This window comes from Stigmatopora argus, chromosome 15, assembly GCF_051989625.1.
Source record: "Stigmatopora argus isolate UIUO_Sarg chromosome 15, RoL_Sarg_1.0, whole genome shotgun sequence".
Taxonomy (NCBI): Eukaryota; Metazoa; Chordata; class Actinopteri; order Syngnathiformes; family Syngnathidae; genus Stigmatopora; species Stigmatopora argus.
Window position 1 is genome coordinate 633,348 of NC_135401.1, and position 15,421 is coordinate 648,768.

At 40.7% G+C, this 15,421-nt stretch overlaps 3 protein-coding genes and 1 long non-coding RNA gene across 4 annotated transcripts; 2 read left to right on the plus strand and 2 right to left on the minus strand.

Annotated features, from left to right (window-relative positions):
• The first annotated feature begins 110 nt into the window (after positions 1 to 110).
• Positions 111 to 4,293, plus strand: LOC144089949 (uncharacterized). The gene is made up of 2 exons (XR_013305239.1): positions 111 to 440; positions 1,006 to 4,293. It is a non-coding gene; the product is annotated as an uncharacterized LOC144089949 (long non-coding RNA).
• Positions 4,212 to 6,324, minus strand: oip5 (opa interacting protein 5). Its single transcript, XM_077621205.1, has 5 exons — positions 6,014 to 6,324; positions 5,872 to 5,938; positions 5,188 to 5,310; positions 5,038 to 5,119; positions 4,212 to 4,475 (listed from the first exon to the last, which is right to left on the minus strand). Exons 1-5 carry the CDS (start codon positions 6,174 to 6,176, stop codon positions 4,398 to 4,400), a joined length of 513 nt encoding a protein of 170 aa, XP_077477331.1. The 5' UTR covers positions 6,177 to 6,324; the 3' UTR covers positions 4,212 to 4,397.
• A 1,583-nt stretch (positions 6,325 to 7,907) lies between these two features.
• On the plus strand, positions 7,908 to 12,520 carry plek2 (pleckstrin 2). The gene is made up of 9 exons (XM_077621261.1): positions 7,908 to 8,063; positions 8,147 to 8,311; positions 8,626 to 8,831; positions 8,914 to 9,005; positions 9,546 to 9,751; positions 10,509 to 10,610; positions 10,684 to 10,767; positions 10,850 to 10,928; positions 12,020 to 12,520. Exons 1-9 carry the CDS (start codon positions 7,962 to 7,964, stop codon positions 12,145 to 12,147), a joined length of 1,164 nt encoding a protein of 387 aa, XP_077477387.1. The 5' UTR covers positions 7,908 to 7,961; the 3' UTR covers positions 12,148 to 12,520.
• Positions 12,521 to 12,980: 460 nt separating this feature from the next.
• On the minus strand, positions 12,981 to 15,321 carry LOC144089990 (galectin-related protein B). Its single transcript, XM_077621265.1, has 4 exons — positions 15,190 to 15,321; positions 14,991 to 15,076; positions 14,060 to 14,270; positions 12,981 to 13,409 (listed from the first exon to the last, which is right to left on the minus strand). Exons 1-4 carry the CDS (start codon positions 15,316 to 15,318, stop codon positions 13,266 to 13,268), a joined length of 570 nt encoding a protein of 189 aa, XP_077477391.1. The 5' UTR covers positions 15,319 to 15,321; the 3' UTR covers positions 12,981 to 13,265.
• Between the last annotated feature and the right edge of the window lie 100 nt (positions 15,322 to 15,421).

Genomic DNA, 15,421 nt, shown 5'->3' on the forward strand with positions numbered 1-15,421 from the left:
TATTTTTAACTTTAATATTGTATTATACTCTTAATTTTTCCTAAATACTTGTAGCATAAAAACAAAGTACGTAGTATATACGTACATAGGTATGTATCTATGGTCGGTCATCCACTTCCGGGGGCGGTCCTTTTCATGTTGTGAACGTCACCCCTTCTCAGCCAATCATCCTTCTTTTCTGCTCTTCACTCTCCGCCCACTAGGAGCACATGAAAAATGGCGTAGCTGAACGGCTGCACGCGAAAGGCGAGGGGGCCTATTTTTATGCCCCCTTAACGGTCCCACCTCACGCGAGGTGAAAGCTTTCTGCCGGAAAAACGTCTCCTTAGCATGTTTTGTCAAGAACATGAAGTGCTCGCGTCAACGCAGAAGACGAAGCGGGTCAGCCATTGTTGAGCTCGGAAACATCTCTGCGGCATGAACAGCAGGAGGCTCCCAAGGTCAGACTTGTCTTTTTTTATTTTTTCCCTTGCAGACTCGATTTGCTTTTCTTTTATTCCGTTTATCGGTCCCTAAGGCAGTGATGTATCACCATACAGGGCTATACTATTTAAAATACACCGTCATTTGTCGTCTGCCACCTGCAATCGTTTTACAGAGCCCAGTTTTGATTGGCCAGAAGCTAATGATGAAAATAACATTATCCAGGTCGAGTTCAGATGTTGCACTTTGTAGCTTCAACGCTAGAGGGCGACGATAACGTAAACCTGTCGTTTAGCTCGACAGTCGAAAACAAACAAAACGTTTTTCAATGAGGAAATGTGTAATATTTCAGTATTTTGGTTTTCAAATCAGAAAAAAAAAGCCAATGTGAGGTATTGAGCTATCTTGGCTATGATTTTATTTCATTTTTTGCCATCCTCCGGACATTTTGTCTTTTTTCTGTGTTTTATTTACGTGTTTACTTTGCAATATCCTTATATCTTTGAATTACCAGTGACCAATTGCCATAAATGGCAACGAGTGAGGTAAATATATAAGTAGGATCATTTTGTGGAGTTACAGGATGGAAGCCCTGGTGAAAACGGACGGCGGAGAGACGTTGTTGGACGACCACCGCCGTCACGGCCGCCCTCGCTTGGCATCAAAATGAAGAAGAAGAAGCTGAATCTTCAACGAAGAACCTGCTGTGAGTTGTCCACAACCACAACAAGATGTAGCACTCGAATATCAACCTCCAATGATTAGAAGACAAAATAATGGATTTTTTTATTGTTGTTAAATATTCATGACGCAATCCGCTTTATTGTATTTAAGCCACCGCAAAGACGTTATGAATAAGATGTTGATTGAGCTAGAATTGAGCAAATTAACCATTCTTTAGACAAAGCGCGTAGTGGGCCGACTCCATTTATGTCATTTAGAGTGATATTTCCCCTTGAAAAAGACAAGGTTTAGTTCCATATTTGCAAAGCTTTGTTCTAATTGATGTTTGAAAGATTTACACTGCTATTGAACCAAACTTAAGTTTAAAAAAAATAGCTTTCCTGGCAAAATGACATTGATGTAGAGTTGGCCCACGTGATGTCAGTTTTATCGTATGGAAACTTGGGCTAATTCCAATATTCCGCGAATCAAATAGATGGAGCTGGCTTCCAAGTTATTTCTTATCAGTTCGGAAGAAATTCTTAGTCACACGCCGCTCGGTCCAAGTCCACAAATCGATAAAACCGATAGCAAATCCAAGACACGTGACACTGTAGAAAGCGGGCGGGAGGGTTACTTTTTTTGCTACCTCAAAGACAAAATAAGGACGATTTCGAAGTTGAATGAATTCAATCGACCGACGTAAAGCCCCCAAAATGTGAAGACTTTAAAACAGTGCAATCATTTCCAATTTAGAGTAAAACCCATTTGAAAGATATCCACTAATTGCGTTAAACATTTTTAGTGATAATGCACTTTTGATATTTTAACCTAGCATGCTAGTTTCTGTCTCCACTCATTTGACTCATTTAAATGCCATTTAATAAGTTCACTCAATTCTTTGTCATCGGAAATTTATTTGGTCCATTACAGGTATAATAATTCAAACCAAACTTTTTCCAATTCGTTATGAATCAAATTTGAAAGCAACAACAATAGACGTCAATATTTCAATAGATGGATTGGTGTATTATTTCCAATAGCAGTGGAGGAGTTATTTGTAGTTTATTGCTTTCGTCAAAAGCAACTTTAATTTCCTTTAAAAAATAAAAGATCATAAGTGGAATTTTATACTTCATTTCCACGCCTTGTATAATATAAAAAAGGCAACTTAGATGGAGCGGGCATTGTGCAATATTGCATCCAAACATGTCACCTTGTTGACCGATGCTGTGTATTATATGACGTATATTAAAAAAAAAAAAAGAAACTAAAATCAACAACAACTCAACAAGTGACACGTTGTTTGAAAAGCAGCAAAATCACCAACGTCTTCCATTTGAGATTTGTATAGTCTTATCATCATCATCCTCTTGTGCATTTAGATACTTAGCATAATGCATGATGCCTGCTTAAATACGATGCGATACACGTCAATTAATAATCTCTCCTAAAATAAAATCTGCACCCAATCCATTATGAATGCATCCCTTAAAAAAAAAATGTTTCCTTCGGTGTGTTTTTGGAATTAATTTAGTGTTGTACATACGAGACATGGAATCCAGAAAATTGTACGTACGGGATTCAGCAATAAGTGCATGACTTGAAGGTAGAGGGGGTGGGCGGGGCTTGAATTTCAAATGCCTACTTTACTTTTAATATCACGTGATGTTTTCACCTTTGGACACCAAGCGTCCCGTTTGTGTCGTCGTCGTCGTTAGTCCCGGAAACAAGTGGAGAATGGAAAACCCTTAATAAGGCACTGCTTCAACTCGGTGGTCGCCATTGTCCAATCTCATTTGACTGGGAAAAACGGCAGCACTCTGATTAGCATTACGCAAAATGGCAATTTCATTCAGTATATCGTCATACGGTCCTTTTATTTTCAATTTTAATATTCGGTCTACAGTTTTTGAGTGTAAAGTGCTTTGCTAATGTGATAAATCACTAAGATAAGGCTTCATCAAATAGTACTTTAACAATAGGCTACTGTCATTCAAACATCGACGCAAAAATGTCATCAACGTCCACTTTGTATTTATCGCCCATTACTAGCTGCCATTTTTTATGTCGCTTTTGATCATTAAACGACCCCATAAAAACCTTTCTTCCACTCAATTTGGCCAGAAAAGTGAGCGTTAATCATTAAAATACTCTAATTATGGCCCTGAATAACTGTCAAGATTATTGGATGTATTTTTTTGCCTGCCGTTAATGGCGATAGACGTCCAATTTTTATTTTCTGAGTGTATATACCCCCAGTTTTCTTTCTAATTTTATTTTCTACATGTTCATTCCCCCAGTTTTTTTTTCTAATTTTATTTTCCAAGTGTTTATTCCCCCACCTTTTTTTCAATTTTATTTTCCAAGTGTTTATTCCCCCACTGTTTTTTCTAATTTTATTTTCTAAGTGTTTATTCCCCCAGCTTTTTATTTTATTTTCTAAGTGTATATACCCCATTTTTTTTTCCTAATTTCATTTTCTAAGTGTTTTCCCATTTTTTAGTGTTTATTCCCCCAGCTTTTTTTTTCTAATTTTATTTCCTAAGTGTTTATTCCCCCAGCTTTTGATCATTAAACAACCCCATAAAAGCCTTTCTTCCACTCAATTTGGCCAAATAAGTGAACATTAATCATTAAAATACTCTAATTATGGCCCTGAATAACTGTCAAGATTATTTAATGTATTTTTTTCGCCTGCCGTTAATGGCGATAGATGTCCAATTCCAGTTGCCAAGCGGTCAAAATGTCTTCATAGTTTAATGAGTGCCCTATCAAGGGTTAACATTCAAAACAATTACTATTTGTACTCATTTAGCAAGATATTCTGCTTCCCTGTACAATACGTTTGACATCTTTACTGTTTCCGTCACGACGTCGGGTGACTTGGAAACTAAGTGATGCATGATTTTTTATATTTTGGGGGGCAGACGTGATTGTAACGCATGCAATAATTAATAATTGTCAGTCACGACGGGCCGATTTGAGGTAGCGAGCATGTTGTAGCGTTCCCAAAGGGAAACGGACCGTTTCTTGTACAAAACTATGCACTTCGCGGCCAAGTGGGGCGAAGAAAGGGGCATGCTTATTATGAGTATTATTCTATGTTTTTTGTATGAATAACTACCACCAAATGTACTTCTTAAACTCAGCAATAGTAACGATGATGGTGAAAATAAAACGCAGCATGGTGCCGATGACCAGAAATTGTGTGCGCCATTCACTCGGATTGAAAGGAAGTTTTTTTTTTTTTTATTGGGAAAGAAAAATCAACAATACACTCAAAAAAAATATATATATATATATCGGTATTACTTGTCCAAGCTGTTGATGCTGTCTGCCTGCCACTTTTTCATGGCGTGCAAGTGCGCTTGAAATTTCTGCTCCACCTGTAAAATCATAAAAAAAAGTTATTGAACAATAACATTGACAGTAGACATGCATGTTATTCTATTTAGCAAAAATGTGACTATAAGAAATGAAGTGAGACAAATGTTACATTTGAGGAAAAATCAACAGTGACAGAAGGAAAACAAATGTAATTTGACGTATCTACTAAACACATTTATTCATTTATAATTGGATTGGATAACTTTATTCATCCCGTATTCGGGAAATTTCGTTGTCACAGTAGCAAGAGGGTGAGGATGCAGAAATAGGAAATGCATTTTAGACATAAATAGATAGCGAATAAGTAAGTTAATAAATAAATACATGAAAAAATAACACTGCCATTTGTTTTGTTAAAGCTTAAAATTGCTCACTATTTATTGTAAATGAAAACAATTTATTACAATTTGATGAAATTGCTTCTTGTCAGTGAAAAAAACAATCAGTCGCAAATGTTTTGGTTTCATCTGGATTCCAAATCACTCGTTTCCAAGTAAGCACGTGTGTGAGTGTTCCCGAAATTCCCACGCCAGTTTGATCGATGTCTCTCGGACCATTTACCTCATGGATGTCTTCCGCGAGAGACTCGAGGCGAAAGGACACGGCGGACGCCTTCACCATGGCGCAGCTTCCCAGCACGTAACTGAAAGAGGAAGCCGATAGTTTGGCCGCCGCGTTCTGGCGTCGGGGTCGTCGTACTCGGCTACTGACCACGTGACTTGCGCCTTGCGGAGCAGAAAGAGCGAGCGCAGCGCGGCCAGGTGAGGCGGCGTCGCCAAGAGCGCTTTGCCCAACGCTCGGCCGCATTTGCGGCACGTCAGGTGACTGAAGATGCTGAAAGATAGAAAAAAAATCATAATAATAACTGCAATGATGACGCATCTACTTGTAATTTATTGCGGCGTATCAGGGCCACAAAAAACTGGAAAAAATGCTAATATTACAAGACTAAAATCTGAGTATTAGTACCTGAAAAAAAATCGTAATATGACATATCTGTATGAGAAAAGTGTTAAAGTTGTACTTTTTTGTATACTTGCATTATGTCTAATGGAGCTCAATGACCTGTTATGTACTCTGTTAAAATCAGTACAAGCATTTAATTTAAAAGAAAACATCATATTTTCTTTTAAATTAAATGCATTATAACAGCTTTTTAAAACATATTTTTAAAAGCTGGTATAATGCCTTTTGTATTTGTTTTTATTCTTTTAGAGACATTACGGTGGACATCAATACAAAATTTATCATTCAAGCCCAGCTCAGGTTGTCATCTTAAACACCTATTGACTGACAATAAACGTCCAATACATTTGAACTGGGAAAGCGATCGAAAGAACTTAAAATATTTGTATTAGTTAGTCTTTTTGCATTGAAAGGTGATCGTGCGCTCACCATTCAGCCAGTTTCCCGTTACGTCCCAAGTCCATCTCGTCGCTCACTACCACGTCGTTGGTGACTTCTATAGAAAGAAGAAAAGAAAAGGGCTTTCACAAATAGCACGATGCCGCACTTATCGCGCAGGGTTTGTTATTACTGAGGCATATGACGGATTCCAAAAAGGGGAGCTCCCCGCAGACGGAAAGCGAGTCTCCGAGGACCGTGTGGCAATGCTTGCAGTGGAGGGTTGCTAGCTGTCCGGGTAACAACTGCTCCGCAACGTCCTCGCGTTCGACAAGTATGCTCTCTTTAAACTCCATGTGTGTGCCTTATAATAACAATGTTATTATTACTATTATTGTTTTGCTCACGTACAACGTTTATAACCGGTAAAGGGAGGCGTTCTTCTCACGCTGCCGAGAGAGGAGGTCAATGTTTGTGTTTAAAAGGCGGAAATGGAATCGTGCAGGTCTTCTCCAATTGGCGGAGCGCCTCCGTTTATTCGCGTCTGCGATTGGGCGAGAGGTTTTCTCCCGAGCTCTCAACTGCAAATGGAATGCGCCCGTTTTGATTTGGGTTTTTTTGGGCGGCCATTTTGGTCGGGGCCATCTCCCCTGAGAGGCGAAAGATTAACATAGAAAATAATTACCCGACTATTCTACGTCATCTTCAAAACATAGACAATGAGTTGGGAGGACAAACCACCAATTGGAGTGCGGTAATCAAGCCACCATCTTTTCCGCTTTCAATGTGGGGGGACAATATGGGCGTGGTTACGCCTGTAAATTCTTTTTTGTTGGACTTTAATACTTAAAAAAATACATTGTTTTCATAATAACATGCATTAGTCAGTGGGTGGGGCGGGGGCGGGGCTGTAAATACGTGTTGATTGGGCATTCATACTTAAAAAAACACATTGTTTTCATCATAACGTGCATTAGTGAGTGGGGGGAGCTGTAAATATTTTTGGTTGGGCTTTAATCCTTTAAAATACAGTATTGCACATTATGAACAGTGTGATGACATGCACTTTAGTGTTTGTTTTTTACTTCTAGGCCAGTGGTGTCAAACATACGGCCCGCGGGCCGGAATCGGCCCCCAAGGAGGTTTGATCAGGGCCGCAGGATAATTTGAAAGTGGAAAAAATGCATGAAAGACATGGAATTAATATTTTTAATTCGCTGCAATTCATGGATTATCCGCTAAGGGGCGCACTATTTCCATCAGAGTAGCAGACAAGCCGCATCACTGAGACAGACACTTTCTTCATTACACATTTAAAATCACTCCCCTTAGTTTGTAAAGTGCACGCAGGGATTACATTTAGATTTTATATGCGTATGTGTAAGTGGTTTAAAAATTCCTTTCTTTAAAAGTCTCATTTAATCTTAAAGTGCATTACTATATTTTTCAGTACCAATTAAAGTTTTTTGCCTTTGTACAATCAGTGGGATCAGTTGCAATGCATATTTGTGAATGATAAAAGTCAATTGCACATTTGTCTAAGGAAATATGAGGTGTTTCATGAAATGTTTTGTAAAAGGATAGTTCATTCAATTTCAATATTTTCCTAATGTTCTTGTGCTTCTTTACACCAAAACAAAGGAAAGACATGATATTTTGGTTATTTATAGCAGAGCATGGTATAATTTGAATGGTCCGGCCCACTTGACATCTCCCTAGGCCGTATGTGGCCCACCATGTGAAATGAGTTTGACACCCCTGTTGTAGATCATCCGTCTGGCCTGGAACTTGTTGTCCTGTTCAGTCCATAGTTATGAAAACAATTGACTGGCCCCGACAGGAAGACTGGGGGAAAGTGCACTCGGTCCAAACAGTATGGCACAATTGAAATGATAGCTTCATTACCTATTCATTCCAAATGAACATATAGTAACATCCCAGAATGAACCCAACAGTTCCCTACCCCTGCTTTACACAATATGATGACTAACGTCAACAGCTGTTAGCGCATCCCCTTATGGTTGTTAACCAAATGCTTAGATTGGCCAACTTACTCTGTGGGTGTGTGTGGGTGTGTGCGGGTGGGTGTCTCCACGCCCCTTGTGTGTGTGTGTGTGTGTGTGTGTTTATAGCCAGTGAGTATGCATGTTGATTCAAGAGTGAATCAGGTAGGAACAGGTATGAGCGCAATGGATTTACAGGAAAAAGTTCCGATACTCCGAGAGGGCTTCCTAGTGAAAAGGGTCTGTTTATTTTTATTTTCCAAAGCAAACAAGTGTGTATTTCTCCCTTGGGGAATGTCTTTTTAAAGAGTATTTTCCTTCAGGGTCATCTGGTGCACAACTGGAAGGCGCGCTGGTTCGTGCTGACGCCTGACAAGCTCATCTACTACAAGTACGAGGGAGGGAAAAGAGATTCATGTCAACGGGGGAAAATCATGCTGAAGGATTGCGTCATAACATGCCCTTACCTGGAGTACGACAATCGACCCGTGAGTGCTTTTTTTTTAAATTCACGATTGTCCTATGGATGAAACCATTGCCAGATCTAAAAAGCATCGAGCGCGGCCTTTAAGGAAAGATATGACTTGATAGGGTTTGTCGCAAACCGATTGCGAGTTATTTTCCGATGTCGCTGTTTGGGTATTTCAAAAATGTATTTAAGCGGTGGATTAGGTCATGATTTTCTTGGTCAATACACCACGATATCGTGACGTCGTGTCGCCTGACTGGGCGCTGAGTCAATGTCTCTCCTAGAGTCATTGCGATGAAGTCATGGCTTGTTTTCATTTATTTGTTTTACTAGTTGGTGTTCCGGCTTCAAACCAAGACCTGCGTGGACCACTTTTTGGAGGCGTGTTCCCGCGAAGAACGCGACCAGTGGGCGGGCGACATCGCGGCGGCGGCGGACAAACTGGAGGACCTCGCGGGAGGGGTCGACGAGGGCAACGACTCGCCCGATGTCAGCCCTACCACGCCCGAGAGCTCGCGGCCAACCCTCATCAATCTCAGGTGAGCTGATCCGGAGGCTTCCGTGGGTACCTTCAGGCAAATACGTCAAATTTACGAGCGGCTTTCTGGTCTCGTTTGCTAGTAAAGTGCTGGAAGCCATGTATGATGTCCACAGCGGGATCAACATGAGCAGCCACGTGGAGCAAGGACGCATGTACACCAACTGCTTCTCAGGTCACACACACACACAAAAACAATTATTTCAGATGTCCTATCTTTTTGAAAAGTTCAAATATAACATTATTTATTAGAGGTAACATAAACATTATTTTAAAAAACGTCATTTTGTGACTCAAATAGCACAAAGGGCATATTTAGATGATGACTCATTTAGGAAAGAGGTCATCTGAATAGGAAATAATTAAGTACAAGGCAAGTAACAGAAAAGTGATGTCATATTTTGAGAAAAAAAGTTAGTGTTTAAAAAAATGGGGGATGTTTAAAGATGATTAGATTGTTATAGTCAGTTTTAGTAATACTTTTTTTACAGAAATAACTTATAGCACTATGCAAAAGGTTGAAACAAATCAAATTTCATGTTATTGCCTTGTGATTGGCCAGAAACCAATCAGATTTGTCCACATTCAGAGAGCAACGTAACGGCGTGAAATGTGTCCCAGAATTTTTTTTTTTCATCTGATTAAAAAAACATTGAAATAAAAGAAAGAAAGAAGGAAATAAAAAAACCCATATTTCCTTCTTTCTTTCTTCCAGGCTCCGCAGTGGTGGATTGGGTAGTATTCGCGCAGGAGGCGCTGAGCCGGCCGGAGGCGCTGAGCCGGCAGGAGGCGGTGACTCTGGCGTCGGCCTTGCTGGAAGAAGGCTTCCTGCGCACGGTGGGCCTCCGCAGCGTCGAGGCTCTGCGCACCGCCGGTCCCAACGAGCTTTTCTTGGACGATTCCACCGCTCTCTACAGCTTCGTGAGTAGCCAAACAGCCGGGGAGTTGATTATTCGACGTTTTAGAAGCTCCAAAAATGAACTAGTTTGTCGCGGTTTTTCCCCCTAACCAGCGTTACGAGCTATGCTAGCACTTTGCGATCATTTTTTGACAGCGTACTAAATTCGTTCAAATAAACGCAAAACCTTTGAGGGAGGAGGTATAAGGGAATAAAGTCATAATATTACGAGATTAAAGTCATAACACTACGGTAAGCAATTCGTAATATTCCGACTGATAAATCGTTATAATAAATGAGGTAATGTGTATGCTAATGAAGGGTCGCTAAATTAGCTGCTACACGCTTTACGTAACATGTAAATCAATTGGGAGCTATGACGCAGCATTTCTTATTTAAATTAGCCACTCTGCATTCACACGTTACTTAATGTAACATAACCAATTTAATAACGTAAGAGTACGATGTTTTTCTCCTAATATTACGACTTTAATCTATTTTTTTTCTTGTAATGCAAAAAGTTATGTCAAGATACGACTTGAGACTCGTAATATTATAACTTTTCCGATAATATTAGGACTTGAATCTGGTAATAGAACAATGTATGACTTTCTTCTCGTAATATTACGCCATTGTTCTTGTAATATTGTGACCGAATATCGAACCACTGGCCAAATAAGTGTCTTTCATTTGACCTTACTTGGGCTCTTTAAACAAAGAAACGAATAATGCATCCACGACCTCAATATTTTAACCCTTTTTCCCCCACTCAAATTCCAGTCCGACAATTTAAAGAAGCGAGGATGCGTGAAGGCCGAGACCAAACTATCCGCGGTGGAGCTGAGCGGTCACGTGATCAAGAGAGGCTACCTGCTTAAACAAGTAAAGCAAAAGCAAAACTACCTGTATTTGATTGCATTTGAATTGGATTTGAATTGGATTTGTCCTCCCATAGGGCCAGAGGCGGAAAAACTGGAAGATCCGACTCTTTGTGCTGCGCTCGGAACCTTCCTTCCTCCATTACTATGACCCCACCAAGGTGCGGGGGCAAAGTGTGCGCATTGCGTGATGCTGAGTCAGCCGCTGAGTCGCTAAAAGATCAGTTTCCTGTCTGATTTCAGGATGACATCATCCCCGTGGGAGGCTTCCCCCTCCGAGGCTCGCTGGTGTCCTCGCTGGATGATAACGGCGTTCCCTCGGGTGGGTCTCGCTAATGTTTGACTGCGCTGATGATTTGCTAAGCAACGTAGCGTATGTAGACATCACACTTTTTTTTTTTCATAGTTTGGACAGGCCTGAGATTTTTACATAAGAGCCATTTGGAAGGGGAAAAGCTAAAAAGGATCAGGGATTTTTTTTTTGGTTTTCTTATGTATAAGATATAAAAAATCCTTTCACAATGACCTCATTTTTCAGGATGTAAGACACACCTGAGTACAACTCAAACCAGCCAAAGAATACACAATGACGGAAAAAAAATATTAGTCACACTGCATGGAGGTTTTTTTTTTTGATCGGAAACTAAGAACAAACAATACTAAAATGGAGGCAACAACAGGCTAAATAGGCTTCTTTTAACATAACAATTTTAGAGATAATCATAGCCTAAAAAAACAACATAACAGACTTTCAGTGGTCAAAAAGGGAAAAAAAAACACTTAAGTCGCAGGCCCAGCCAAACTGTGAAAATAGTTTGGCTTATACTCCGGAAAATACGGTAGCTTTTTTTAACCGAAAAGAAAAGGGGAAAAAGATTTTTTTTTCATTTTTAAACAAAGGGAAAAAACAACAGAATTTTAGTTTTTTTGCTTTTGACTTTTCAATGTATTTGCCTTCCTCTTTCACGAGTCATTTTAATGCTTGGTCTCTCTATAGCAGTGGTTCCCAAACTGGGGGGCGCGCCCCCCTAGGGAGGCGTAAAGAGAATTCAAGGGGGGCGTGAAGTCATCTGCTAAAAAAAAAAAGTTTAAATAGATTATAAGAATAATAAAATCAAAGAACAAATATCTGCCATTAAATACATGCAAAATATGATTATAGCAGTCACTCCAACGGTCCAAGCCGTTTTCCATTAACAGAGATCTGTTTTCCTGAACAATGCTAAGAAATAAATGCAATAAAATAAAATAAGTTCACATGAGCAAAAGAGGAAGTGGTAAGGGGGGGGGGTCTACTGGAAGCCACAAGGGGGGCGTCAGGTAAGATAGTTTGGGAACCACTCACTGCTCTATAGAATGATTTTTTTAAATATTAAATTCCCACGATTCCATCTACTATTTTCCCTCGGTCAGGTGTGAAGGGCAACATCCAAGGCAACCTTTTCAACATCATCACGCAAACTGACCGGCGTTACTTCATCCAAGCTCCCAGCAACCGGGAGAAGATGGACTGGATCGACGCCATCCGGGAGCACACGTAGGGACACCGTCACCCCCCCCCCCCCCCCCCCCCAAAAAAAAAACGGGGTTCCCGCAATATTCCCTCGTCTCAAAAGTTTACCATCGTTACAGCAGAACCACAAAAGGTTTCCCATTTATTTCCTGTTCTTTTGTAAAATTGGCACTCTACATTTTTCTCTCCGGAGGAAGGAAGCCACTTTATTATAATTAGTATTCTTTTACTAACGAGTTTCAATCGTGAAAAAAGGTCTATTTTTGTAGGAATAATTTTTGCTAATTTTTGTTTGATGTATAAGTATCTTCCAGTCAGAATGATATAAAAATATGATGACAATTAGGTCAGAACATCATATTTAAATGAGAAAATTAGATAAAAATGATACATTCCATAAAGATAGTCAAAGTATTCATTTATTTTTTTGAGGCGCTTATCCTCACAAGGGCTGCGGGGGGTGCTGGAACATATCCCAGCCAACTGCAGCACCAGGTGGGGGGCAACAGCCAATCGCAGGGCACAACCAATCTTAGCAAGGGGGGAATTTAGAGTGTTAGCCAGCTAGCCTAGCATGCATGTTTTGGGGATGTGGGAGGAAACCGGAACACCCGGAGAAAACCCACACAAGCCCAGGGAAAGCATGCAAACTCCACACAGTGAAGACCGACCTGGGATCGAACCCTCGACCCCAGAACTGCGAGGCCGACGTGAAAACCACTCTTAGTCAAGGTATTTTAGGGGAAAAAAGGCATGAAAATAATTCATCCGCATGCACACGGAGCCATTTATATTATACTTCACAAAAAAAACTTGTGTAAAAATGTAATTGAGCAACTTTGCGAACGAAGAAACATCAAGTTACAAGGAAACAGCAATCATTTTATTCCGAGGAAGCAAAGTCAGTCACCCTGGGCAAATAAAGGATTTTCCTTTCCATAAAAAGCACAAAGGTAAATAGGCGCGACCTTTGACGCGGCCACTCTTAAAAGTACAATCTACGACAATGAAGAAATAGTCCAGCGGCGTCCACGCCATTGACATTCTGCGCTAGTTTTCGCAAGACGCGCTTCGCCGCTACATCGCGCCAAGGCACTTTGTCTCGCACGAGGCGTCGGTCGACCTCCTAAAGAGGAAGGAGCGGCGTTAGGCCACCTTGGTGAGCTGCACGTCCCCGAAGACTCGCAACGCCGTCAGGGTGGCGAGCTGCGGGAGGCGGTGGGCGAAGCCGCACAGTGGCTGACCGTCCACCAGGATGCGGAACTGCTGGTGCTCGCACACGATTTCCAGCTATGCGGACACAAAACAATGAAAAAGGACAAAAAAAATGAAGATTTTTGCTCCTTCAATATAGACGTTTTATCCCGTTTGACCTTCCAAAATCAAAGGCAGCCATTGAGTTATACACTGTTTTAAATCGATCTATTTTTTTGTCTTAATATAGTTCGTTAATACGTTTAATATGCAGGGCGATTTAGAAAAAAAAATGTTTTTATCGTATTTACATAGGGCAAGGGTCTCAAACTTGCAACCCTGGGGCCAATTGCGGCCGTTATTTGACCTCAAATTTTAGTGTTATTTTAAAGAAAAGTAAGAAAAATATATTTTTGAAATAAAATGATCGACTCAATTCATTTTGGAGAAAAAATACTTAAATAATAAAATAAAAACAAATGGAAAAAGCTACAAAACAATCATTCTGAGTCAAATACAATCAATTAAAAAAATCGAATTAAATTAAACACAAATTGAAAGAAGTAAATAAATAAAAAAGTAAATTCTAACAAAGTGTGGCCCGTAGGTTTTTAAATTTTTTTTTTTACCTCGCATAGCTCAACTCTTTGGCTGCCATTGACGGCGATAGATGTCCCACCCTTTGGAAGCGGGGACGGCTGGCGTTGGCATTTTTTTGGTGGGTCGCGGGCGCTAAAAAAAATTACCTTGAAAGGTTCCCCGGGCGCGAAGGGGAAGAAGGAGAGCGTTTTTTCAGCGGCGCCCCACTTTCCCGCCAGCCGGGCGTTGCGTTGGACGGCTTTGTCCAGGAAGCTGACCTTCAGCTGAAGACCCACGTCGCCTTCCGTCTCCGCCTCCTCCTGGTCTTCTCGGTCCGCTTCCTTTGGCTGCGGCGCGCTCGACACCACCACCTCGATGCTACACGCGCAAACGACGGACGCCGTGGTCAAATCGAGGTGCGTTCCGAGAGAAGAGACTTACTTAAGCCCGAGCAGCCAAATTCAAAGCATCGCCATATTTCTCTTAGACCCCCGAGCTTTACTTTTCTCACCATAATGCATTACATCTGACTTAACTAGGCTAATCCTGGGTCCGATTTGTGACCTTTGACCTCTGACCTCATCACTCCCAAAATTGAATCAGCTCTTCTGGTTCCCATCACAAGCATATGCTGGAATTTAACTAATAATACATTTAAAAAATGACTGACTGACATTAGAACCACAACAAATAACCTGCTAAAATTACACAATATTTTTTAAAATATAAATGAATTGCAAGTTTAAGTTTACATAAAAATATTGTATGCTGTGTCTGGAAATTTCTCCCAACTGTTAATAAAAATAACTAAAATAAAATAAAAGTATTTAAAAAAAAGACCACATTGTATCCTCTCCATTCTTGTGCACTTTATGTTCCAAATCACAATAATTCCTTGAGCCAACTTGTCACGATGAAAAGGTTAGCATTATCTCATTGTTTCCAAAGGATGCCACGATAACATTTACTAAGCTGTCTTTCATTTATCCACAGACTAAGCGTATTCCTGTGCGTATATTCCCAGCTAAACTTGATCACAAACAACATGGCACTATTTCAAGGCCATTTTGTTTATTTCACGGGTACCCAAACACTGACCTTTTGGGTTTCTTGTCAACAATCCCCATCACCACCAGCTTCATGGAAGGTCGCAGGCCGCCCTTAATCTCCCCGATGTACTCCTCCTGCGCGAGACAATAGCTTAGCGGGACAGACCGTCGGCCCCCCTGCCGTCGCCATCGGCCGCCATTCGTCATCGCTCTCGCCGTTTGGAAGAAATAAAACCAAGAGTACGTACATTTCCTTTATTGTCCTTGTCCTCCATTCCAGCCAGGGTGTGACGCAGTGCTGTGCTGTAGCGGTGTGGAGAGGAGAGGAGATGCCAAGGGAGGAGGATCATACATCGGCAAAGCCCGCCTGTTGCCATGGAGACAGCCTCCACCATCAGGTGGGAGGGGTTTATTAATTTTAAAACGTCCTGTGAAACATTACATTTTTAAAAAATCTTTTTCATTGTCATCTTGTCGTTT